This window comes from Plecotus auritus (assembly GCF_963455305.1).
Source record: "Plecotus auritus genome assembly, chromosome: 6".
Taxonomy (NCBI): domain Eukaryota; kingdom Metazoa; phylum Chordata; class Mammalia; order Chiroptera; family Vespertilionidae; genus Plecotus; species Plecotus auritus.
This window is the reverse complement of record NC_137773.1, coordinates 59,637,888-59,665,854: the sequence shown is the minus strand read 5'-3', so window position 1 is coordinate 59,665,854 and position 27,967 is coordinate 59,637,888. Positions and strand designations below refer to the sequence as shown.

The 27,967-nt window shown below is 41.5% G+C and overlaps 1 protein-coding gene across 4 annotated transcripts in view; it reads left to right on the top strand.

Annotated features, from left to right (window-relative positions):
- SH3D19 (SH3 domain containing 19) overlaps positions 1–27,967 on the top strand; it is a 186,015-nt gene that overhangs the window by 141,160 nt on the left and 16,888 nt on the right. For 3 of the 4 annotated variants that reach the window (XM_080676149.1, XM_080676151.1, XM_080676152.1), the window contains 5 exons: positions 10,434–10,541; positions 12,766–12,878; positions 17,732–17,793; positions 18,857–19,121; positions 22,248–22,316. In XM_080676149.1, the coding sequence (XP_080532275.1) occupies positions 10,434–10,541; positions 12,766–12,878; positions 17,732–17,793; positions 18,857–19,121; positions 22,248–22,316 (617 nt within the window). The remainder of the gene's footprint in view (positions 1–10,433; positions 10,542–12,765; positions 12,879–17,731; positions 17,794–18,856; positions 19,122–22,247; positions 22,317–27,967) is intronic. The other variant, XM_080676150.1, reaches the window with a different exon arrangement.

Genomic DNA, 27,967 nt, shown 5'->3' with positions numbered 1-27,967 from the left:
AGCCCACAGTGCTGGAACACTAAGACTTCCTTGCTCCACTTTATGAGAAAGACATGTATCCTATCTAATAAAAGAGTAATATGCAAATTGACCATACCTCTGCTACACCCACCAGCCACGCCCACCAGCCAATCAGGAGCGAATATGCAAATAAACCCAACCAAGATGGCTACGGCCACAGAGAGCAGGAGGGAGGCTTGGGTTTCCCTGGCAATGGAGGAAGCCAAGCTATCCACCTGCCCTTGCCGGTCTAGGCCTCCATTCCAGGCTACAAAGTTTCAATAATAGAAGTTACATAAATCCAAACAGAAATGGCAGCATCCATGAAGCAGGAAAGAGCAGGAGGCTAGGGTTGCCCATGGTGATGGAGGAAGCCAAGCTTCTGCAGCCCTGGCCGGCCCAGGCCTCTGCTTAAGGTTACAAAGTTTCAATTATAGAAGATACATAAATCCCAACAGAAATGGCTGCCACCTCAGAGCAAGCAAGAGGCTTGGCTCCACTCCAGGCTACAAAGTTTCAATTGTAGAAGATAAATAAACCCCAGATACCAGGGCCTCTGCTTGGGTCGCCAGGGGGCGTAGCCGGCCTGCAAACCACCACAGGCCCCTCGCCCAGGCCACCCCACGCCCCAAGGGAACCCCCACCCTAATCTGGGACACCCTTCAGGGCAAACCAGCTGGCCCCCATGTGGTCAAAGATCCTGCCCCCATGTGGACACAAGATGGTCAGCAGGGGAGGGCAGTTGGGAGGGACCAGGCCTGCAAGGGAGGGCAGTTGTGGGTGATCAGGCCAGCAGGGGAGGGCAGTTGGGAGGGACCAGGCCTGCAAGGGAGGGCAGTTGGGGGCGATCAAGCCTGCAAGGGAGGGCAGTTAGGGGTGACCAGGCCTGCAGGGGAGGGCAGTTGGGGGGAACCCAGGCCTGCAAGGGAGAGCAGTTGGGGGGGAACAGGCCTGCAGGGGAGGGCAGTTAGGGGTGACCAGGTCTGCAGGGGAGGGCAGTTAGGGGCAAACAGGCTGTCAGGGGAGCAGTTAGGCATCAATCAGGCTGGCAGGGGAGTGGTTAGGGGGTGATCAGGCTGGCAGGTAAAAGCGGTTAGGGGCAATCAGGAAGGCAGTCAGGCGAGCAGTTGGGAGCCAGCAGTCCTAGATTGTGATAGGGATGTCCCACTGCCCGTTTAAATGGGCAGTCGGACATCCCTCAAGGGGTCCCAGATTTGAGAGGGTGCAGGCTGGGCTGAGGGACACGCCCCCTCCCCCTCCCTCCCCCGTGCACGAATTTCATGCACCGTGCCTCTAGTAGTAGAATAATTACCAGTTATCTAAGTGCTAATTCTTAAAGAGCAGCTAATGTTAATAAAAATAAAGACTGGCCAGGCCAGTGTTGCTTAGTGGTATAGCATTGACTTATGAACCAGGAGGTCATGGTTCAATTCCCGGTCAGCACACATGCCCGGGGTGTGGGCTCGATCCCTAGTGGGGGACATGCAGAGGGCAGCTGATTGATGATTCTCTCTCATCATTGATGTTTCTCTCTTGCTCTGTCTCCCTCTCCCTTCCGCTTTGAAATAAAAATAAATAAATACAAAAAAGAGAAAGAGTGGGTAACTAGGAGACTTGGAATACTTTGTATTGAATTTGTATCTATGCTACTTAAATTTAAATCCTTCAGGTTTAATAATAATGCCTGGACCCCTTTTTCTAATTTTTAATGAATCTTTATTGTTGAGATTATTACAGTTGTTCCAATTCTCCCCCCCATAGCTCCCCTCCACCCGGTTCCCACCCCACCCTCTGCCCTTACCCCCCCACACACACTGTCCTCATCCATAGGTGTACGATTTTTGTCCATTCTCTTCCCGCACTCCCACATCCTTTTCCCCCCGAGGATTGTCAGTCCACTCCCTTTCTATGCCCCTGATTCTATTATATTCACCAGTTTATTCTGTTCATCAGATTTTTTATTCACTTGATTTTTAGATTCACTTGTTGATACATATGTATTTGTTGTTCATAATTTTTATCTTTACCTGTTTCTTCTTCTTCCTCTTCTTAAAGAATACCTTTCAGCATTTCATATAATACTGGTTTGGTAGTGATGAACTCCTTTAGCTTTTTCTTGTCTGTGAAGTTCTTTATCTGACCTTCAATTCTGAATGATAGCTTTGCTGGGTAAAGTAATCTTGGTTGTAGGTTCTTGCTATTCATCACTTTGAATATTTCTTGCCACTCCCGTCTGGCCTGCATAGTTTCTGTTGAGAAACAAGCTGACAACCGTATGAGTGCTCCCTTGTAGGTAACTAACTGTTTTTCTCTTGTTGATTTTAATATTCTCTCTTTGTCTTTTGCTTTTGATATTTTAATTATGATGTGTCTTGGTGTGGTCCTCTTTGGATTCCTTTTGTTTGGGGTTCTGTGCGCTTCCTGGACTTGTAAGTCTATTTCTTTCACCAGGTGGGGGAAGTTTTTGGTCATTATTTCTTCAAATAGGTTTTCAGTATCTTGCCCTCTCTATTCTTCTGGCACCCCCGTAATTCAGATGTTGGTACGCTTGAAGTTGTCCCAGAGGCTCCTTACACTATCCTCATATTTTTGGATTCTTTTTGCTTTTCCGGCTGAATGTTTTTTGCTTCCTTGTATTTCAAATCTTTGACTTGATTCTTGTGATCCTCTAGTCTGCTGTTGGATCTCTGTATATTATTTTTTATTTCAGTCAGTGTATGCTTAATTTCTAGTTGGTCCTTTTTCATATCCTCGAGAGTCTCACTAAATTTATCGGCGGTTTCTAGAAAATTCTTGAAAAACCTTATAACGGTGGTTTTGAACTCTATATCCAGTAGTTTGCTTTCCTCCATTTCTGTCATTTGTGACCTGTTTCTTTGTCTCCGCATTTTGGCTGCTTCCCTGAGTTGATAGAGTGGCTTTGTGTGCTAGGTGTCCTATAGGGTCCAGTGGCTCAGCCTCCCTAGTTACCTGAGGTGGACACTCTTGGTGTACCCCTTTGTGGGCTGTGTGCACAGTCTTGTTGTAGTTAAGTCTTGATTGTTGTTGGTATCACTGGGAGGAATTGACCTCCAGGCCAACTGGCTATGAGGATCAGCTGTGTCTACAATGGGAGAACTTTTGTGCTGGAGACATCCTTATGAGGCAAGACTTGCTTCAGTGGGGCTTTGGTGCTCACTGAGTCTGCCCCCTGAGTGTGTCCGTTATGGATCTGAAGAGTTGTAATCTGGATGGTCCCACTCTGACCACTGGGTACACTGGCTCTTGGATCTTTAAGGAGGTGCTAATTTAGTCTCTGCCTGAGGCCACCCAGCAGGAGCTACAGAGAGATCTGCAGATTCCTCTTCTTTGTTTGGGGTTTAGAGGTGCCCAGATGAGGCCCAGCTGTGAAGCAGTGCAAGCTGTTGTGGGGCCTTGGGCCTTCTTTTGGATGTTCTGGGTCTCACTGACTCAGCTGCAGTTTGCTAGGTAATTTTAGATTGCAAAGGGCCAGGCCATTCATATGCAAAAGGCTCTGTGCACAGCTTGGGTGGGGCGGGGTCTCAGGTTATCAACAGGGTGGAGTAAACAGCTATGGCTTCCTATCAGCCCTGTCCTAAGAGGCCCCTGGGTCTCAGTGTCCCGCGGTAATCGCTGCAAGCACCTCTGAGAGAAAGCCACGCCCGATGCCAGACAGTCCAGTTTCTCCGCATATGAGTCTGGATCTCCAGAGTCTCACCTGGAACTGGAGTTCAGAGCAGTTGGGAGCTTGTGTCTCCCTCCCTATTGAAAAAGACAACCGAGTACTCAGTTGCCAGCCCTTTCCACTCGCACGCCTCCATACCTCTGCACTTTACTTCCTCACCTCCTCTGAGTCTCAGTGTGCTTTTCTCTTTCCTTCTAGTTGTAGAATTTCCACTCAGCCAGCCTTCCTGTGGTTCTGGATGATGTCCGTTTTGTCTATTACTTATAGTTTTGAAGTGGTTGTGCGACGCAGCAATTTCAGGTGTTTACCTATGCCGCCATCTTAGTTTCTCTGCCTGGACCCCTTTAATGCAATAGTGAGATCTGTTGCACAGTGTGTGGGACTTGGGGTGGGGCTTTAGTCCTCCAAAACCAAGCACATTTGGGTGTCCCTTTTGCCCAGCCCTGTAAGGACACTGATTCCCTCTTTTCTCCTTTCTCTGCCCCCTTGTTCAATGCCCTCACTCCTGGAATTTGAGAGACAATGTGTAGGTGGTATACTTGCCCAGAATTTGGTATGAGTTAGGAAACAATTGAAGTTATTCCATGCTTTTCCCTCCACACACATACACCCCAAATCATCAACTGAAAACCTATACAGTCAAACCTCTATTCTCAAATATCCCCTATCTCAAACAATTCAGTTCTCAACCAAGTTGTTCACAGAAAAACGTCTTGGTTGTTGCACAAAACTTCCTGACCCGACAGGCCTTTCATGCTGATACCTTTATGATCAGTCACGCATCTCTCAGGTGACAAAGGAGATAATGAGCGAGTATGAGTCAGTTTACTGCTAAACCTCACATTGTTCACATAGCAGGAAATTGTGCTGTAATATTTTTGTGGTTTTTTGCTTTTGTTGCTGTTTATTATTAAATACATACAGTAATTCACCATAGGTCTTAAGAAGGTTAATGATAGCAGCAAAGTGAACAATGATAAAGCTTAAAAAAGAAATAATTTCCAAAGTATGATAGAGGTGTTCGTGTGTCTGATCTGGCTACCAAGTATGGCATGGTGAAATCGATGATTAGCACAATTTAAAAAATATATATTTTTATTGATTTTCATAGAGGAAGGGAGAAGGAGAGATAGAAACATCAATGATGAGAGAGAACCACTGATCCACTGCCTCCTGCATGGCCCCTACTAGGGATTGAGCCCATAACCTGCCTACTGGGAATAGAATACGGGACCAACAGAACCTGGGACCTCTTGGGTCCATGGGAGGACACTCAATCCAGTGAGCCACCACAGCTGGGCGATTAGCACAATTTTAAAACATAAAGGGGACATCAAGAGTGCTGATGTTGCTAAGGGTGTAAAAGTACTCATGAAACAAGGGTCACAGGCAATTGGAAAAGGTTAACATGGAATCATTTGGGGGCCTAGAATGGATTAACTCAATTTACTTTGTTTCTAACTAGAGGCCCAGTGCACAGATTCATGCACCGGTGGGGTCCCTCAGCTTAGCCTCCCAGGAGGTCGAATAGCTGGTTTCAGCCCAATCCTTGCAGGCCTGATCCAGACAGGAAGGAGCCCGATCCTGTGCATTGAGCCTCTGTCCCCTGGTAGTCAGTGCACATCATAGTGACCGGTTGACTGTTCCTTCGGTCATTCGGTTGCTTAGGCTTTCATATATATAGATGCAAAAAAAATGATTAGCTTATCCAACAAATCACTTCTCGAACAGCCTTCTAAAACAAATTAAGGCTGAGGACCGAGATTCCACTGTGTTAATGACCAGCAGATTACAGGTACCAAAAGCAGCCTTTAGAGCAGAAATGCCACTTGAAAGGTAGAACACAATGAACAATTATCAGCCTTAACCCTTCTCTTGATTTTTTTGATCCCTTTCCCTGGGGGCCTTTCTTAGGTGGTAGATAATAAACGTAAAATAGGATTGTACTTTTATATCTCCCCACCCAACACTGTTACTGGCACAGCAGGAAACAGAGCCCTGAGGGAATGGGATATTACAACCAAGATTGGGAGAGGGAAGACTGACAAGTTCCTGGACAGTCAAGCCTATAGCAGCTAGGGGAGTAAGGTGGCTCCTTAGAGCTCCCTGGTGCCAACAAGGGTCATGTTGGCAGAGCAGAGGCAAAGGCAGGGGAGAGAGAAGAACAGAAAGGAAAAATATACAGGAAAGATACTATGTTTCTGTATTTGAATAAAATGTATGCCAAGATTACATGGGCTTTTCAAATTCTTTTGTTTTAGCTAGGTTACTCAGAATAAATGAACTATTTAGAGTTCAGATTTAGGTAATATTTGCAATAGTGAGAATTAATACAAGGGTATCGAACCCCTTTTTATCCAGTGGTCCTGCTGTTTCTTGAAGACCAGTGTAGTCCTACCTGGTTTTGCTCAGTGGATAAAGCATTGGCCTACAGACTGAAGGGTCCCAGGTTCGATTTCAGTCAAGGCCACATGCCCGCATTGCGAGCTCCATCCCCAGCAGGAGGCATGCAGGAGGCAGCCAATGAATGCTTCTCTCTCATAATTGATGTTTCTATCTCTCTCTCTCCCTCTCCCTTCTTCTCTGAAATCAATAAAAATATTTTTTAAAAAAGACCAATGTATATTATTCAAGTTGGAAGAACTATGAGAATATGTAAAATCCAATTGTTGGAAAGACGGTCATGGCATCCTCCCCAACTTCACCCTCCTGTTTCATGCTACAGTCTGTGTCCCTTATGCCCACACCTGAAGTGCCTCACCTTGCTCTACTTTTTCCTTTTTCAGTAGTACCTCTCGCCTTCCAATATACCCCATGAACTACTTATCTATTATATTTATTGTTTACTGTCTCCATCTCCTTGCTGCAGTGTAAGTACCATGAGGGCAAAGTTCTTTGCTTTGTTCACTGAAGTATTCCCAGCATCTAAAATGGTTTTTGATGTGTAGCAGGCACCCAACCAATACTGAATAAGAAAAGTGGAAAAGCAAACTACAAAGAAATGGATATAAAATGATCCTGTTTTTGTTTTGTAAAATACCTACATAATAATACATGTACTGTAGGTAAAAAATTATAGACAGATACACATCTTAGATAATAATTACTCCCAGAGGGATAGGATTACAGGAGATTTTCTGTCATATGTTTCCCATTTTTATAATATTACTTTTGAAGTAGAAAATAATGCTATAACAAAATAAGGATTAAAGAATTTGGTTAGGCCTAAAAGAAGGACCTTTGTTTGTTTATTTTGTGGGGACATAGGTTACAGTGAAAGAAAGTTACATTGTTATAAGAGCCTTTTTAAAAAGTTGGATGTTCTGATAATCTTGAGTTGGTTTTTTGAATTTAGACAAGACTCGCCTCATTTGTGACTGATAGACAGGGTTTCACAGAGAGGTCATCTAATTTTTTTTTCTCAGCCATCTGGAGGCCCTTTTTAGGTGGTAGATAATAAACTTAAAATAGGGTTGTACTTTACACTTGTATCTCCCCACCCACCCAGCACTGTTACTGGCACATGGCAGACATACATAGGTGAGCAAGTGAGTGATACCTTTGGAGGGTATAGGATGGTAGGATTGCCTGCGAACTGGATGGAAGGCAAGGAGAAGTATCAGGGAGCTGAAGGGCCTCCTCATTCTGAGCTCAGCTCTTCACATATCCTGCAAAGAACTGGTCAGCAAAAGGTGCTTATTGAACTGCAGCTCATAACGGGCAGAACATGAGTGCTTTTCATCACAGGAGCTATGGGATGCATTGTTTTACAGGGAGTGTCTCCCTAAGGCAAATATTCATAGAACAGGTGCAGAATACAGCTTATACTCATTCTGCTTCTTGTTGAATAAAGGCAAAGGCAGTGTCATGAGATCCTGTGTGCAGTGTAGAGTATCAGTTATACAGCATTTTATTTTATACTAAATTCATGCACGGCGGGGGGCAGGGAGAGGTTGTCCCTCAGCCCGGCCTGCACCCTCTCCAATCTGGGACTTCTCAAAGGATGTCTTACTGCCAGTTTACAGGGATTGGGCTTAAGTCGGACATCCTTCTCGCAATCCAGGACTGCTGGCTCCTAACCGCTCACCTGCCTGCCTGCCTGATTGCCCCTAACTGCTCTGTCTGCCGGCCTGCTCGCCCCCAAATGCCCCCCTGCCAGGCTGATCACCCCAAACTGCCCCCCGTGCCAGTGTGCTTGCCCCCAACTGCCCCCCTGCCTGCCTGCTCACCCCCAACTGACCCCCTGCTAGCCTGCTCGCCCCCATCTTCCCTCCCCACTGGCCTGCTTGCCCCCAACTGCCCCCCTGCTGGCTTGCTCACTACAAACTGCACCCCCCCACTATCCTGATCACCTCCAACTGACCCCCACTGACATCCTGCTCGCCCCCAATTGGCCCCCCTGCTGGTCTGCTTATCCCCAATGGCCCCGCCCCCCACCAGCCTGATCACTCACAACTGCCATCCCATCCTGGCCTGATCACCTACAACTGCCCTCCCCTCTTGGCCTCTAACTGCCTCTACCTCAGCCCCGCCACCATCGTTTTGTCCAGAAGAACGTCCAGAAGGTCTCCCAGTCTAATTAGTTTATTATCCTTTTATTAGTATAGATAGAAGCCTGGTGCACAGGTGGGGGCTGACTGGTTTGCCCTGAAGGGTATCCGGATCAGGGTGGGGGTTCCCTTGGGGCGTGGGGCAGCCTGGGTGAGGGGCTGAGGGCTGTTTCCAAGCTGGCCACACACCCTTCAGGGTGGGGATCCCTGCTGGGGTGCCTGGCCAGCCTGGGTGAGGGGCTGATGGCTGTTTGCAGGCTGGCCAAGCCCCCCAACGGGGATCCTCACCCCATGGGAGTGTGGCCAGCCTGGGTGAGGAGCTGAGGGCTGTTTTCAGGCTGGCCACGCCCCCTAGTGATTCAGGCTCCCAGCTCCTCCTTTTTTTCTTTTTTTTTTTTTTCAGTGCCTCCTTGAGCGGAGGCCAGGGCCTGCTGGAAGCAGGTATCTGGGATTTATTTATCTTCTATAATTGAAACTTTGTAGCCTTGAGTGGAGGCCAGGGCCAGCTAGGGCGGATGGGAAGCTTGGCTTCCTCCATCGCCAGGGGCAACCCAAGCCTCCAGCTCATGGCCGTGGCCATCTTTGTTGGGTTAATTTGCATACTCGCTCCTGATTGGCTGGTGGGTGTGGCTGGTGGGTGTAGCAGAGGTACAGTCAATTTGCATGTTTCTCTTTCATTAGTGTAGATTTGCTAATCTATTTATTTTTAGATTTCTCATCTTTAAAAAATGTTATGGTCATTTTTCCAAACTACTGAAAAGAACATTGACATTAAAGAAAAAAAGAATATTCCTTTCAGGAAAAAAGTTTAATGGTTATGCTTTTTCAAAAAATACTTTTTCTGCCGAAACTGGTTTGGCTCAGTGGATAGAGCGTCAGCCTGCGGACTGAAGGGTCCCGGGTTCGATTCCGGTCAGGGGCACGTACCTTGGTTGCGGGCACATCCCCAGTAGGAGGTGTGCAGGAGGCAGCTGATCGATGTTTCTCTCTCATCGATGTTTCTAACTCTCTATCCCTCTCCCTTCCTCTGTAAAATATCAATAAAATATATTTTTAAAAAAATACTTTTTCTAAGCATATACTGCTTATTTATTTATCTTTGGTAATCTTCACCCAAGGATATTTTTTCCATTGATTTTTAGAGATAGGAGGAGGGAGGGACAGAGAGAAAGAGAGAGATTGAGAGAGAGAGAGAGAGAGAGAGAGAGACATTGGATGCCTCCTGCATGCACACCATCAGGTGCGGGGGATTGAACCTGTAACCCAAGTACATGCCCTTGACCAGGAATCGAACCCACAACCCTTAGGTGCATGGGCTGATACTCTATCCATTGAGCCACACCAGCCAGGGCATACACTATTTTTTTTTAAATATATATTTTATTGATATTTTACAGAGAGGAAGGGAGAGGGATAGAGAGCTAGAAACATCGATGAGAGAGAAACATCGATCAGCTGCCTCCTGCACACCTCCCACTGGGGATGTGCCCGCAACCAAGGTACATGCCCTGACCGGAATCGAACCTGGGACCTTTCAGTCCGCAGGCCGACGCTCTATCCACTGAGCCAAACCGGTTTCGGCATACACTATTTTTAATGAATCAGTTAAGATAAAGAATTGCCAAGTCATGTATCCTTACCCCAAAATGATATATTTGAAAGGGGATGTCTTATTTTATTTCCAGGATAAAACGTTTTTCATTTTCCTGTTACTGAAGTGTCATTTTACTAAAGTATTAAAATCTAAGCCTCTGCTGAGCACCCATCATGTGCTAGTCATGTGGGTAGGTTTTCCACAGGCACAGGCGTGTGGGGAGCGGAGGTCTTTTCTTCCTGGGGGCCTGGGAGGCTTCACATTAGAGGGAAAATTGGCTCCTCAGTTCACTTGCCCCTCATTTTCAGGCGGATACTTATGAAATGATTGCACTCCCATGAAAGATAGCTTCTACATAATTCAAGATTGTCCTGGATCCCTCTCATCAGAGAGGAAGAAAAGCCATATGAATTATTTACAGAGCATCAAGTTATTTCCTTTCATGAGCTCCGACTTTGTTTTTGTCTCTGCAAACTGAGATTTTGTTTATCCATGAATAGTTTTCCCTGGGGCATGAAAAATATGACTCTTTAATTATGAATGAGATTTTTTGTTTGAGTCCATGTTAACTAAAACATGCAAAATAAACTGTGTTTTTCATTAGATCCCTTTCAGGTCCCCACAAAGACAGAACCAACAAAAGAACCAGCAGTTCAACCAGCACCCACCAGAAAGCCCACTGTGATTCGAATTCCAGCCAAACCAGGAAAATGTAAGCACTTCTCTGCCTTCTTTATTTGTTCTCCAAGAGCCTGGGGAAATACATGCTCTTTTATGAATGTTTGCTTTGAAAGTATGTGTGATCAGCCATTTATTATCATTGTAATCTAGGACATTTAAAAGCAAGTTGGGTTTTTTTACAATTCTTAAGACAGTAAATTTGGATTTTATTTCTCTGTAACAATGTCTTTAAGTAGAGAGAATAGAGGGAGACTGAAACTCAGAATAATTGTAATATCCTATCCTGGTGCCGCTGGTAAAGATATGGTAGGAAAGGAATTGAAACCGATAGCAAATGAAGTTATATATGTCTATCATAGAGAGCATATTATCCCATTATATATATAGGAAGTATATTATTCCAGTCAGCACCCTTATAAAATGGACTAATAGTCCTGAAATCCTGAAATGGGTATATTGAGAAAGCACCTTTATTTATTATCCTGACAAAGCTCCAGAAACTATTTATGAGGGAACTGAAGTGCCAGAGAGTTATTTCCCAAGAATTTTATCATTACAATGATCAAGCAATGCATATATGCCATGGAGGAAGAAAAGTAAGACTTTTGGTGTCTGAAGAACTTGAAATGGACAAGTGAAGGAAGGAACAGCTTCGCGGTGCAAAACCCCTGGCTCTTCTTTGAACCTGTCAGCTCCTTCCCCTGGGGACCTGTTCCTACTGACTAGGATGTCCTTTTCCCAGATATCTGCATGGTTCCCCTCTTTATCATTCCTTCCGGTCTTGGCTCAAATGCCACTTTTCTCTTTGAGACTTTCACATTATTTGAAATTGGAAATCTCCATCTCCCCTCATACCCCCTCCAGATAAGTCCTATGTTCCTTCCTGTCAGTCAGCTGTCTCCTCTCTACTTGCATATTGTTACTACTTTGTACCTGTAATTGTTTGTCACAACAATATCATATCCTAAATGATTCATTACTTCCTTGTTAAGAATAAGGAAACTGCAGCACAGAGAAAGACTTCCAGATGGTGACTGAGTTGGAATGTTCCTGTGTCTTAATTCCCAGAGCAGCGCTGTCTCTCACTGAGAACACTTATCGCTAAATCATTGTTTGTCTAGTTGTCCTGGATGTTTTCCTCCTTTTGAGTGTTTTCCTGTCTCTGGATAAAATAGGAACCTGACAGATCATCCTCTTGCTACAGGTTTTTCCTGTGAAATGGCAGCAGAGTGTCTTTTGAAAGAATGGGAAAACCTATCATTCCTTTAAATGCCTACGCCAGGCGAAAAAGATGGTGTTAGCCTCCTTTGTGTGTTGCAGTCATCCCCTCTCCATGTGTTTTTGCACACAGATTTTAATTAGTTGTTACTAATTAAGTCTGGTTATCTTTGTTTTCTTCTTTTTAAAATAAGTTGGGGGTCCACGATGACTGAGGTAAGGATGTAGTTTGGCTGTAAGGACATTGTTTGTTAAATTGAGGGGGCAGTTATGCCCATTAATCTGGAGCTAATGGATTACGAAACACATTTAAAGATTTGGATGGGGGAAGGTTGACTGCCCCACCTGTTAAGAAGCAGCATGCCTATTACAAGGAGCACGGCCTTTTGAGTTCAAAACCCTGGTTCTGACAATTACTAGCATTAAAACCTTGGGTGACTCATATATTTTCTTCCCAGATTCTTCATCTGAAAAACGGGTAGGATATTATTTAGTGTAGTGCTGTCCAATAGGTCTTTCTTCAGAGATGGAAATATTCCAGATCTGTGCTGTACAATATGGTAGCCACTAACTATATGCGACTATTGAGTACTTAAAATGTGGCTAGTGCAACTGAGGAACTAAAATTTTAATATTTTTTAATTATAAGAATTAACGTTTAAATCACCACATACTAGTATAACTACCAGCTAGCTAGTGGAGTGCACAGATCTAGCACATAGATAGATGTTGGTTGGAGAAATGTATATGAATAAAGTGCCTTTACTTAATGCCTGGCACATAGAAAGTTCTCAAAAATGTTGGCTGCTGTCATAATTATTTAGCATTATTTTTACTCTCTATAAAATATTTCATAACTAATGTCTACCAACCCATCAATTTTCTGAAGTTTGCTGGGAGTTCTCACTTGCTTGGCTAGCTATCCATCTTTGTGTGGATCTTTTAGCCATTTTCCTAAGGAACCAAGCTGCAGTCACTTCATTCTTTTGAATCCCCAAAGACCAGAAATCATTGATGAATTACTGCTATTTTTCCAGGTTTACATGAGGATCCACAAAGCCCACCTCCTCTCCCTATTGAAAAGCCTATTGGATATACTTACAGTACAGTATCTGGAAAACCCAGTAATGTTGGCAGAACTAGAGACTGGGTAAGTGGTCATTATAGAGTGTTGTAGGTTGAAGACCAACTGATGCGCTAATTTTAAATATGTGCAAATTATTTTACTGGTCAGATTAAAAAAATATCTTATTACAAATCAGGTTCTAAGTCCCATGTACTTATTTTAATGTGATGCTTTATATTTTACAAACCCCTATAGAACAAAAGAATTAGGCCAATTCATTGTACTTCATCATAAAATAATTTGTCCTATACCCTGGGGCATGAAAAATATGACTCTTTAATTATGAATGGCCTCCTTTCTTTCATTGTCTAGTCATCCCTTTTTTTTTTATATTTATGGTTGAAAGTATTACATAGGTCCTCCTTTTTCCCCCATTAACCTCTTCCAGCCCGCTTCTGTTTCCCCCACCCTCACCCTCACCACCCCATTGTCTGTGTCCATGGGTTATGTTTATATGTATACAAGTTCATTGGTTGATCTCTTCCCATCCACCCTCCCCTGCCTTCCCTCTGAGGTTCAACAGTCTGTTTATGCTTCTATGACTTGGGGTCTATTTTTTGATCAGCCATGTCTTTTAAATGGCCCTAATAATGAGGAAGTTATGAAAAATCTCTAAAAGCCTGTACTATTTGTGGAAATAGATTTATTTCAATGATCAGTTTTTATTTAAAATATCAATTAGTGACATAATTTTAAGATAATTACCATAAAAATTTGTTACTCTGAAATTTAGGGGAAAACTATTTTTAAATTTTAAAAAATAGTGCTTTATCATGTGCTTCTTAACAAATTATGGGGAAAGAGTTTTAAACATATTTTTTTCCTTCAATCTTAATATAATTTCCATATACTTTTTGAAATTCCCATATGATAGATAATCCTTAAGGTTTGTTTCAAAAGAAACCAATTTTTAAAGTCTGTGAAACAAATTTTCAGTTCAAATTTCATAATAGTTTTGCATTGTATATTAACTATGCTTATTTTACATGCAAACTGTCTAATCATCTAGTTGAAGAGAAATATCTTGGAAGAAGACATTAAATTGAATTAGCCAAGATCAAGTTAATGAGATTTTCCTATAGGCTGAATTGAAATTTAGTGATCACTTGCATTTTCAAAGTGATCACTTGCATTTTAATAAATTTTTATTAAAACTGGGCCAAAAAATTCCAAAAGGGGATAATAGAGCCCCTACCATACTATTGTTGAATAGGAAAGTCCCAAATTTCCACAAAGAAGTACATGAGAAGGTTACAGCATCTTCTCTAAAGGATTATAAAAGAGAGTGAGAGAATGATGAGTAGGCATACATATCATTCATTTAAGTTATGGGCTTTGTAAGCCATAAAGCTCTATTAAAGCATGAGGTGTTACATTTGGTGTTAAGCAGTCCACAAAGCAACTGCTGCATTTTAGAAAAACAAGAAAAGGAAGTTAGAATAAACTACGCCATCTGGAGAAGTACTATATTCACCTTTTTTTGTACCTCACATGACCAACATGAGGAAAATCCTGTCCTGCACTGTTTATAAGGTATGGGTGGGGAGGTCAAAGCATTCTGTGCTGAACTGTAATAAATACATCTCATAATAGACACACTTGGTCTGAACGAAGAAGAGATGAGAAACAGACCACAAGTTAAATGATTTGGCTGAAGTCACACAAATAGATTTCTAGGGTCAGAAAGTCAAATCTATGAGAAATTCCTTTCATTTAAGAGTTACAATTACTGAAGTCTTCATACCAGAGGCCTTAAAGACTTCAGATGTGGGTGAGGATCTATGGAAAAACTTTCTCCAGCGTAATGACCTATGAGGACAGGCTTGGTCTTTGCCACTTTGTCTTCTGATACGGCACAGCATAAAACCCTTTCCTGTTCCTCCTGCCTTCAGTGCTTAGGAACTTTCCATCTCAGGACAATGGCTATCTTTGCCAAATCTCACTTTCTTCACTTAAACAATGAAGGGCTCCATGGTGAGGAGCATCAGGATCCACTGGAGCCATTCTGTCAGCAGAGGCAGATGTTCTGTGTGCCCTGTTGCCCACCATGGGATCCCAAGACCCCCAAAGCCTTCCCCAAGGAGGCTGCCAGCTGGGGCAGGAGGGAGTCACAGGTACAGCACAGAATGTGGGTCACGAATTCAGGACAAAGAGGGTACCAGTTCCTGGAGAAAGAAGAGAAGAAGCATCTGCGAACAAAAAAGATGGCACCTATAGGGTCAGTACAGCAGAAAAACCAACTTCTCCAGGAACTAAAATGCCTCCACACACATCACATCAAAAGCCAGAATGCAGGGAGGTCAGAGCAATTCCGTTAGATGTGGAATATTATTGAAGAGGAGGAAAGCCCTAATCAGCAATCTCCCAAAGACTGCATAAACCTGAATTTAAGCAAATACTAAGGCAGTGGCTTCTGCAGGAAGTTTCCCTATACTCAGTGTGTCAGATACAGCAGTGCCTTTCAAAAGGTGCCTAATGTTCATCGGGGATTTGAGGATACTGCCTTTTTCTCTGATTTAGAGTTTGCTCGTTGTAGAAAATTGAGAAAAAGATATTTAAGATTGTTATAAAATGGCACCATCTGAAGAAAACTACATCTAGTATTTAGTACTAGATTAGGATTATCTGGTATGTATTTATTACAGTACATCATCTATAACTTTCTATGTCAAAAGCATACATCTATATTTTTTTAAAAGTTTCTTTTAATTAAGTTGTCTAATAACTATAATGTTGAGAAAAAACAACAGAAGTTCCTTCCTATCTGCTAGAGTGTTTTTCTGCTTTTTTGTTTTAATTTTTAAAGTGGCCAAAGAAATAAATGAATTTTTCGAGTATCATAGCAGTATTTGTCAGGGGAAAATAGCAGCAGCAGCATATTTATAAGGCATGGATTATAGTCCGGAATATTGCAGGGTTTATGAGCTGGTGACTCTCTTCACTACATTAACTGAACTCATTAGCGAAACCAAGTTTTAAGGGCAAGCTTAATTTGTTTTTAAAAGTGGGGTTTTAAAACATTGAAACATATTTCAATGATCACAGTTATTGGCAATTAATCATTTGGTACTTAAGGAAAAATTATAAATATTCAGTCTGAATTAAAATCCATTGAAGTGAGTTTTAACTCATTTATATAAGAGAAGGAGCGAAACAGTCTGACTTAATTCAGTGATCTCCCAAGGTATAGTTAAACCTCCTTTAAAAAAAGGCAGTGTAATATTAAAGGGCTGGCATTTCCCTCCTTATGAGTCCTGGAGAAATATTATTTCCTGGAAGTCAGTGTTAGGTGCTTAGAAAGTAGAAAAGATTAAAAAGGAGATTCAATTAGAATTAGAAGAATTTGGTGAGGACTTTCCCCTCCAAAAACAGAAGTTTTAATTTCTCATTCAACAGAAGATATGAAAATATTTTCCATGTATTATACTCATTTCCCAGTCCTTGGGCTACACCATCTCCATAAAAGTTATTTAAATAACCCAGTTTGAAGCCCTTTCCCTAGAGAAATCTTTCTATAGAGCTCCACACTTTCAATTTCTCTCATGTGCTATTAAGCTAAAACATTCCAAGCTGTCCTTTGTTTTTCACATTACCCCCCATACTCTTTCCTACAAAACTTCTCAGAACTGGCATGGTAGAGAGTCATCCTGTATACCCAAAGGTTGAGAGTTTTATCCCCGGTTGGGGCACGTCTCTCTCTCTCTCTCTCTCTCTCTCTCTCTCTCTCTCTCTCTCTCTCTCTCCTCCCCCTCTCTCCCCCTCTCTCTAAACATATCTTTGAGTGAGGATTAAAAAATTTTTTAAATCTATTCTCAGCACATCCACCCCTTTGCTCTAGTGGTCCCAGCTTTCTGTTTTCTTGGGCCTTTTCTGTTTCTCTTCACATGCCTTCCTTTCAGGCCATCCCTTAAACTTCTCATATTGTTCTGCCGCCTCCTAGTTCAGAACCCACTGCACAATGTATAAACCATCCAGTGGTGAGAGATCTGCCTGTTCTAAGCAAAACAAACTAATCACCACTTCACTTATTGTGAAGGTCCCACATCCGGCGTTGGCGTGGCTCAGGGTTTGGGCTCTGGAAGAGGGGCCGCACACAAATGAAAGAGATGAGACAAGAAACAATAATTTGGAAATATTGGGGGACCAGGCAGGAGCCCAGCTCAAAAGGAAGGACTCCACCTGGGCTCCGGCCTCACCATCCTTTTATTCAATTTGGGATACACCTATAGCCCTTAGGCAGGCAATTTCCAGTAACAGGCAGACTATCTTATCAGTAAGGGAAGTTGCTTCAGCTACCACTGTCTGGACTAAACAGTGGGTGTACAGCCCTGAGCTTTGCCAGAACTCAAGGGTCACCAGCATTCAGGGATCCTTGTCCACACCTCTCTGCTAGTGAAGATAATAGGCGGTTTCCCGCAACTTATTATGTGTTAAACTTAGGAGCAGTACATGTCTCACATGTCATCATGGAATAAATAAAGGCCATTGTTTTGTTTTTAATTTTCTACAGTTTCTGCTTAAATTGCTACTGTGTAACCCATCATGATTGAAGCATCATCCTTGATACCTTTGAATCTGCTGGGTGTTCAACAATGCAGGGAAATTGGTTTAGTCATGATCCACAGTAGCAGATCGCCGGTCTCCTCCTCTATGTCTTCACTTGTATTAGGATGTGGACAATTTAGGTGGGAATGTGGGATGAGTTAATATTGCTTAAGACTAAAAATTTTCTCTACTTTATCTCTAACTTGTTTTACTTTCTCTAACTCAGATACATTTCCACTTATAGATCCAGCCAAAAAGTTGTCCACAACTCCTCTTGGCAAGGTCTTGTTTCAGATAAACCTTAACTAAAAAACATTCCCTGATACTTGCAGGAATCCGACCAGGCTGGTCAAATGGGAGGCACTCTGCAAGGACCCCCCAGGCTTCCACCAAGGTCAGTGTGGGAAAGCTTTTAAAAAGTAAGAGAACAGCTAATGCCTTTCTGTCATCAAAACTGAGTGCTGTTGGCCTTAGATATTCTTTTACAGATACATTAAACTCATGAATTCACCCAGGCCACCAGCCTACAGTCTGCTCTGACAGCAGGTTGTAGGAATGAATCTTTGCTTCTTCTTTGAACTCAATCCCCAAAACTCACAGAACACAAACAGATCTCTATTACTTTTCCTCCAACAAACAAGACTCCTTTCTGGACCTGGAACAACTCCACTTCTGGAATGAACACACACTCGCACACATATACACTCACACTCTCATTCTCACACTGTCACCCACTCCCCGTTACGAGGAATCAGCCTGGTTTTGACATTTCCAAAGGGAGACAGGCTTTGTGAGCTAGTGGTGACCTGCCTGCCTGAGTCCCAGGGCTGTTGGAACAAAAAGCTGTGATACTATCAGAAGATGTTCCTATGTTAGAAATTATTTTTATCATAGGGATTAAGGAAAGGTTTTCAAAGTAATGGTTGTCCTAGCTCATTTTCAAAACAACTTTCTTTATATTAATCTAGCCTAGAGTTAGAATAGTAATTCCTATAACATGAATGAATATTAGGGTAGTTTGATGTTCCTTTTCTAATCATGAACTAGACCACATCACATATACCTGACATCTTGTTATAAGCTTTCATCTCAGACTTTGGTAGAATGTGCTTAGTTTCCTGAAACAGTCATGGTATGTACGAGCAAATGGGGCATTAGAGAGCTCATGATAGTAAATGCTTGTTTGTCTTGAACTAATGAATCTCTACTGCAGGATGAGAGGTAGCTGGAACATCATGACATTTCCTCTAGTAATATAATGTTTAATGCAGCAGCCATTTGCTCAGAAATAGCATACCCTGCGTGTTTAGGTAATTGTATTGTGCTAGCAGAAAGCTGTGCGTGCGTGCGTGCGTGTGTGTGTGTGTGTGTGTGTGTGTGTGTGTGTGTGTGTTAGGGCAAAACAGAACCTCAATGTTGATCAAACACTGATTCACAGCTCCCACCTTGCCTTTCAGACCTATAAATGGAAAAGTCACACCAGCTCGACAGCCTCCTCCCAGGGGGGCCCCTGAAAGACCACCTCCCCCGAGACTTTCTACAACCAGAACATCAAATAAAAAACTACCTTTTAATCGGTCTTCTTCTGACATGGATCTTCAGAAAAAACAAAATAACGTGGCTTCCAGACTCACAAAAACCAAGAGTCAAGTTTTTAAAAGTCAAGATCTGGTGCTACCCCCTCGCCCTAAACCAGGACACCCTCTCTACAGGAAATACATGGTAAATTTAGCTTTTAAAAATGTTTGTGGTCAAGAAGTTTGTCCTAAGGTAATATATAAGATCCATTATTCCTTAGAGGAAGATGATGAGACAGATGTGGACTTGATCCTTGATCTTAAGAGTTCTTTAGATAAGTAGTCCATAATAAAACCTAGGTCTTTAAAGCAGGGTTTTATTAGGAGAAATATAGGAATAGGAGACAGTGCAGACAGGAATTGACCAAACAGCAACTCTAAAAAACCTGACAAGTAGGTTATATTGATGGGTTTTTACAAAATCTGACAGATTTTATAGTTTATATCCCTTGCCCACAGAGTAAAATTTAAAATAAAATAGAAAGAAAGGTCTTATTAAGGTGAATGGTTTTTCCCTAATTTTCCCCTTTTATAAACCTAAGTATCGTGGGCCATTTAATTGTTACCAATTAGAAGCTTTCATTAATAATTGGAATAGTTGAGGTAATAGTTTTGTTCTTTTATGAATATTTTTCTCATCATATGACCTTAAACCTTTGTCTTCATTTTCTATACTTAAAAACAGAGTTGATGTGCTCTCACCACTTTGGTTTGGTTAACCTAATAAAATCTAAGACAAATGAAAATAGGGAGCTGTGGGGGTAAAGGGAGGAGGAATGGGAGGTATCTGTAATACTATCAATAATAAAAAGTATATTTTAAAAAATAGGGAGCCCTGGCCAGTGTGGCTCAGTTGGTTGTGCATCCTCCCATGCACCAAAAGGTCAACTGTCCAGTAGGGGTTGTACAGGAGGCAGCTGACTGATGTTTCCCTCCCCTTTCCTCTCTCTCTGAAATCAATAAAAACATGTTTTAAAAAACAGGGAGATCAGGACTTGTTGGTATTTTTTTTTTCTGATAGATTTTTAAAGAGAGAGAAAAAAACACACATTGATTTGCTCTTCCACTTATTTATGCATTCATTGGTTGTTTCTTGTATGTGCTCTGACCAGAGATCAAGTCTTGGCTTATTGGGACAACGCTCAACCAACTCAGCTACCCGGCCAGGGCCTGTTTGTAAACAATTGCATGACAGTAGCTTTTATCAAGAACAGCAGCTAATAATTTTATATTGTGCTACATTTCCATCATTGAGCCAGAAATTATTTTCACTTTAAGCCATTTAGGGTTTTATAAAATTTTCTTTGAATAGATAAGAAAGACGTAGTGTGATCATATATATTCATCTTCATTTAAACTGGTGACATTTTTAATTGCTAAAACCCAGAAGTATTATTTGGGTTAGGTTATTTTAAAATAATAAATAAGTAAAAATAATGCCTGATGTATTGTGCACTTATTATGGACCAGGTATTATTCAAAACACATTATGTATGTTAAATAACTCATTTATTCCTCACACCAACCCTGTGAGGTAGATACTACTATTATCTCTATTATACAGATGAATAAAATAGTACATAGAGCCATTAAGTAACTGCAGGGGTAAAGGGGGGGAAATGGGACATATCTGTAATACTATCAACAATAAAAAATATTTTTCATTTTATTTATTACTAGAGGCCCAGTGCACAGATTTGTGCATCAATGGGTCCCTCGGCCTGGCCTGTGGGGATTGGACCGAAACCAGCTCTCCAACATTCCCTGAGCGGTCCCCAATTGCGAGAGGAGGGTTCTCAGGTGACACACCCCGGAATCGGGCTCCCGCCTCCCTGGTTCTGGGTGTGTCACCTGATAACCGTAGCTGCCAAGTCACTGCAGCTCGGCAGCTCCTGAATTGAGCGTCTGCCCCCTGGTGTTCATTGCACGTCATAGTTACTGGTTGGATGGTTGGACGGTCGGACAGTCACTTAGGCTTTTATATATATAGATTATTTTTTATTGATTTCAGAGAGGAAGGGAGAGACAGAGAGAAAAACATCAATGTTGAGCGAATCATTGATTGGCTCCCTCCTGCATGCCCCCCACCGTGGATCGAGCCTGCAACCTGGGCATGTTCCCTTAACTGGAATCGAACCCAGGACCCTTCAGTCCACAGGCCAACACTCTATCCACTGAGCCAAACCAGCTAGGGCTAAAAAAAATATTTTTTTAAAAATAGGGAGCAAAGCTAGTTAATGGCAGAGCCAGCTTTTGAGCACAGATCAACTGACTCTGAGCCCATGCTCTTAACCATTATGCCATACTATGGAAATAGTACTTACAGTTCTTAGCATAGCCATGTAATGTCAATAAAGCATTCGAAGAATCAAATTAATAAATTTAAAATAATGGTATATTAGAGGAGTATGTCTCATTATGAAATAATTTCTTAAATTCCTCATTTTTTCCAAGGCTACCCTGCCATTAAGTTGCTAACTGAGTACATTGGGAGCCCTGGGACTCTGACATAAATGCTAGGAAGCATCAGTACCTAACCCCTCGCACTCTGCATCTTTGCTCCTGAGTGATGGAGGGGCCCAAGCAGACTCTTTCCTTGTTGAAAATGAGCTTGTGTGATCCCATCCCCTGGGAATGCCTTTATATTGTAAATGCCTCTGACCTATACTCATCAGCCAAAACTGACCATGGCAGGGAACAGAGTTTCCTGGCCAGGGTTGGGTACAGATATAAAAACCATTCTAAAATCAGACAGAGCTGAGTGAACCAGGAAGTGACTGGAGTTAGGCAATGAATTGGGTTTAAGTAGATGCTTTGTAGCAGAGATCCCTTGTAAGATGAGATTCAAGACAAATGAAGGAGTCATTAGCCTGTAGAGGAGCTGCCCATCCCCACCGGCTTTCAGAAGACAACAGCCACTGAGAACCCTTACTCAAAGGCAGGTCTTTCTAGGCTTCGAGCTCCAGTGCTGAGTGTTTATCCTTCAAGCACCAGGTGACTTGGTGGACCTTGTCCTATAGAATATAACTTCCTGGTTCTAGTTGTTAAAGCGAACTTTAGGCCACATTCAGCTATGGGCTCAACTCCACACTCCCAAGGACTCAGTCTCCATGAGAAATAGCAGGCCCCACTAGACCTGGAGCGTGAGGAAGTTGGGTGAAGATTTTCCTGGAGAAGTTGTACTTTACACCTTCCAAATCCCCAAATGACAAGCAATTTATGATGAGGGTTTTTTGATTGTGAATAATCCTTTTATTGGGTTATATTTAAGCTGTCTGTGCCTCATGGGATTGCCAATGAAGACATTGTCTCGAAAAACCCGGGAGAACTCTCTTGTAAGGTAAAATAGAGCTCTTTCTTTACTGACAAATATAAAAAAATCACCAGCCTCTGTTATTACTGCTTTACACATTATTAAATGCTTTAGGCTTCAAAGATTAAAATGTGGGAAGAGTAATAATGTTTTATTAAATAATAATTGCTTCAGAGAGTGGTATTGTACCTTACAGCATGGGGACATACTTGTGCTGCTGAAGCAGGCAGAAAATAATTACTTGGAATGCCAAAAGGGAGAAGACACTGGTAGAGGTCACCTGTCTCAGATGAAGATTATCACCCCACTTGATGAACATCTTAAAAGCAGACCAAACGTAAAGGAATTAATATTGTACAGCCCTCATATCACCCATGGCAGCACATTTCAAAGAACTATTAATTATATCTCATCCTCAGGTTTTATTAGCATTTTCTTAACCAGAGTGAAAATTACAGTAGCATTTTATTCCATTTGAAGAATAAATTACTTCTAAGAGACTTGCCACTGCCTTACTAATCACCTTGATACACAGTGACTACCATGTGCTTTGCCTTCTTCATATCGTGCTGACTTATGGCAACCAGAGCACTCACTCATTAATTTTCAACTGTGAGAGCCATTTATTTTTAAATAATGTAAAGATGTTTACTAAAGTGCCAGAGATTAGTTTCCTAGCAGAATGGATAATTATTTTTAAGGGGCCCCTATAAATGCTTAGTCTGCCATAAAAAAGCACTTCCCTTGTAAGATTTAAGCTTAGTGTAAACCTCATTTCTCTGTTATAGCTCATAAAATAATGAAATGAAATGTAGTCCAACAACCTGAAATTACAATTTAAGCCTAACAAATTTGTGGATCCTGGGAGAATACAGTGATCATCAAAGTTCATTTGTTTAGCAAGAAAAATGCCACTGAACTATGTTTAGAGGTATATTTTAAAAAGAGCTTCTTAAGTTACCCAGTTAAATTTTAATTGTTTTTAATGTAGCAAACATGAAAAATAATATCCACCAATCATTTAATCCAAGTAAAGTATTTGGTTTCCCATTCATCCTAGCTTTCATACTCTAGTCGAATTCTTTCTTCTTAGAAGGCAGTTTATGTTTTGAAGTTTGCTGAGAAACTAAAAATTTGTATATTGGAGAGCAGAGAAGACACATGTTAAGCTAGTTGCAGCTGGGATACTGAAAATTCTAAGTTTAATTCACGTGGAGAAAGTTCTATCATTTTCTCTTCGTTTTGATCCAGCATTATCCCTCTGTCGCAGCCTTCCTTCCTCTCTGAAAACACACTGAGGGGTAACCATGGGAGTTGGGCTGCCAGAAAGCTTTTCTTTATGAAAAATAGAAGCTACGTATGTAATGCTTTCAACAATAAAGATTTAAGTTTATTTAAAGAAAAGGAGGGAGGGAGAGAGGGAGGAGCTAAAAAGATGAGAATTTATTCTTTTTTAACAGTCCAAATTTTTTTCCCCATTAAACATGACCTCACTCATCTTGTACCGTAGGCTTGCAGAGTTGGCCTCTGATGGCCAACTACATACAGTGATGCTCAAATGAAACCTCATTCAGGTTTCTGGGTTCATGGCTAGCATTACATTTTTTAGAAAATAAATCTTACCTTTTTGAAAGTCTAGTTTTAAGGTAAAGATCTCAGAAAATGTGCTATACTTTCCCCTATCTTAGTAAACAGAAAATATCTAATGCTGTTAGTTGAGGTTGAATCTGCAAATCATGGGAAAATACTTCTAAGGGAGATTGTTTACCTTGTTGCAAACACAGATTTGAGTTTCAGGGAGATGGGTTTCAGTTCCCTTCCCACCACCTTAGGTAGTTATCTCTAAACTGCATTTTTTAAATGTGTGAAATAGGTATGATAATTCCTCACAGAGCTGTTTTTAGAATTCATATATTATATGTTCCGTTTATATAAAAGTCCAGCATAGGTAAATCCAGAAAGTAGGCTGAGTGGCTGGGGGGAGTGGTGGTAAATAGAGAGTGGCTGCTAATGGGTAGATTTCTTTTTTGGGGGGTTGGGGGGGGGGGTGATAAAAAAAAAGTTTTAAACTTCAATTGTGGTGTTGGTTGTACAATTCTGTGAATATATTAAAACTATGTACACTTTAAATGGGTGAATTTTATATGTGAATTATATCTTGAAAATGTTTTTAAAAATTAAATGAGCTAATTAAGGCATATAAGGTGTTTAACTCAGTGAGTAGCACAGTGAGTGAAGAAGGTTTTTATTATTCATTTGCATTAGCAGAGTCATATTAAAAAGAGCTTTAAGTTATATTAGATTTACCTAATGGTGTGGTCTGAGTTGTACTGACCCCTAGTGGCCAACCTAATTTAACCTTTTCATCTTGCCCTTCACCTACCAGACCAGATTGATGAGCAGCATTCCTAGTGTTATCCATGCACTGAAGTCAGAGAGGGAAGCTAATTGGGAGGCACAAGTCATGATCTCTTCTCGTCTCTTCTATTCTCCCAGGCCTGGTTATGTTTAGGTTGTTGGTTCATTGGGAGATTCATGTTTGTGTTTTGTGTGGGGTAGGTCTCTGATATCATTTATTTCCCAAATGGATAGCCATCTAGCCTAACACAATTTATTTACTTATTTTTTACTTTATATAATTGTTTATTTTTCAGTTAGAGTTGACATACAATATTATATTACTTTCAACCCAGTAATAATTTAACTTAGTGATCATTATGACCAATAATCTCATACCCATCTGATACCATACATAGTTATTAGAATAATTTTTACTATATTCCCTATGCTATATGTTACATCCCCATGACTATTTTGTAACTATCAATTTGTACTTTTTTTTTCTAAATGTTAATTTTATTATTTTTTTTTTAGAGAGGGAGACATCAATTTGTTGTTCCACTTACTTATGCATTTATTGGTGATTCTTTTTTTTTTTTTAATCCTCGCCTGATAATGTTGCAGAAGACCAAAGAAATACCAAGCACGCTTCCTAGAGAAAGGGAGGGACCCCGTTTATTAACACTAGTGGACTCCGGGAATAATTTCCAAATCAGAGTGAAGAAACACACAGAGGGCTTCACTCTTTATAACCTTCTGGGGTCTTTGTCTTGCAGATATGGTTCCACCCCCTTTCGTGGGCTTACAGGAAGGCCCCCAGGTGTTGGGGGTCTCCAGGCCATATCCGATGATCTGTCCTGGGGCCAACAATAACGACCTCCCCTTCCCTCCCCCCCCAGGGCAGTGCATTGTTCACAGTTTTTATGGCCTGACACACCTTGCAAGACCAGTTTCCTCCTCAAGAATATGTTTTTATTGATTTTTAGAGAAGAAAGGGGGAGGAGAGAGAGAGAGAGAGAAACATCAATATGAGAGAGAAACATTAATTGGTTGCCTCCCATACAGGCCCTGACCAGGGATCAAACCCATAACCTAGATATGTGCCCTGATCAGGAATCGAACGTACAACTTTCCAAAGCACAGGATGACACTCAACCAACTGAGCCACCAGGCCAGGACTCATTGGTTGATTCTAATATGTGCCCTGGCACTGGAACCCTGGGCTCAGTGGCCTGGGACCCCACTCCTCAGGGAGGACCTGTATAGTGGCAATATCCCTCCCAATTTTTATCTGCTACATGTGGGTGTAGGTTCAGTCCTTTCCACATCTAGACCCCTCCTACCAGTCTCAGTGTGGTGGCTTCTTTGTATTATTAGTTATAGGATTTCTGTTCAGCTAGATTTTCAGGTGGTTCTGAATGTTGGTTGTTCCGTAGTTTAATTGTATTTTGATGTGGTTGTGGGAGGATGCAATTACCGCATATACCTACACCGCCACTTTGACCGGGTATTAGCCTCATACAATTTATTGAGTAGTCATTCCTTTTTTCCACAGACATAAATCGGGGCGGGTGGGGGGGGGATGAAAAACATACATATGCACATATAATAAATTATGTAGATAGTTACTTTTATTTTTTAAAGATTTTTAAATTGATTTTTAGAATGAAAGGAAGGGAAAGGGAGAGAGAAAAACATCGATGCAAGAGCAAAACATGGATTGGCTGCCTCCCACACGTCCCCACAGGTTATTGAGCCCAAAACCTGGGCACATGTCCTGACCAGGAATCATACCAACAACCTTCCAGTGCACGGGATGATGCCTAACCAACTGGGCCACACTGGCCAGGGCATAAATAATTATTTTTTTAAAGCCCCTCCAGACTTAAAATATGTCACAGTTTCTTTCTGTAATCCCTGAAATTCCCATGATGCTCATTTGTTTAAGGCAGTGGTTCTCAACCTTTCTAATGCCGCGACCCTTTTATACAGTTCCTCATGTTGTGGTGACCCCCAACCATAAAATTATTTTCGTTGCTACTTCATAACTGTAATTTTGCTACTGTTATGAATCGTAATGTAAATATCTGTGTTTTCTGACAGTCTTAGGCGACCCTGCTAGCGGTTCTCACTGGTTTAAGGGAAAGTGCTGAGTGGCCCCTAAGAAAATGTCAGTGTTACTTTGGTAAACTCATATAATAAACTGCTATTAGCCATTACTGTCTTGACCTAAATTGGTATTTCAGTTTACCTACCTTGAGAGAATGCAGCATGCCTCCACAGTTGCATTTTGGATGAAAGAGCAGGTGAGATGTAGAAAAGATCTGAGCAGAGGTGCTGCAGGGTGGAAATGGAGAAGGTAGATCATTATCCATAGTGCAGTCTGATCAACTGGGCACATCATGGCCAGGAAGGGGCAGAGGAATAGAAGCGTGGGGATACCCCAGAGGGGACAAGAGTTGGGTTGAAGAGACAAAAAAGGCATAAAAAATGTGCCTACATTTATTTCGCAGGTTTGCCAGTGTTGAAGAGTTTTAAAATTGTAACTCCAAATAATATTCTTTAATCAAATTTGATGATGATGATGATGATGATGATGATGATGAGAGGGATTATTAGCCTGTTAGTTTATATAAAGAAACTAAGAATAACAACTGCTTGTTAATAAGAAAAGGCCACTCTTCAACTTTCTCCTCTTCTCTAGCTAATATATGGCAGTTGGCTAGATGGTTAGAGAATATTGAATTCTCTTTGCTAACTTACTTAGAATTGTATTGAATAAGCCATTCAGATTAAATAGAAAATCTAGGCCAAGCATAGGAGGTAGTGTTGGCTTTTAAATTAGAGAAAGCATTCAGTTAAGTGGCACTAAATGAAATAGATTTTGCTTTTGTGAATTATACTTTTGTGGAAGTCATTAGCTCTTTTCATTAAAGGGCAAGCATATCAATTGCAGAACTTCCTTCTTTTCCCATCTTAATGAAGATACAACTTTTAAGGCTCTGTTCTTAAGATTTAGTCCTCTTCACAGTTTTAGGGAAAAGCTACTCCAGATAGGTAAAGAAATAAAAAACCACTACTTCAGGTTAGAATAGGTTCTACTAAAAAAAAAAATTGTAAAAGTTCAGTAATTACATTTTGTTTTAACTCTCATTGTTAAAAAATGCTGGAGAATATGATAATTGAGGGTTATTTTCTGTTGTCCCTGGGCAAGGACACATGCCTCTAAAACTTGATATTGATTCTCTTATTTGGCTCAACTGTATGTTTTGCATCTTGTACTCATATGTCAAGAGGACTCTAGTGAGGGGGGAAATTTGGTCTCAGAGTGAATGTAA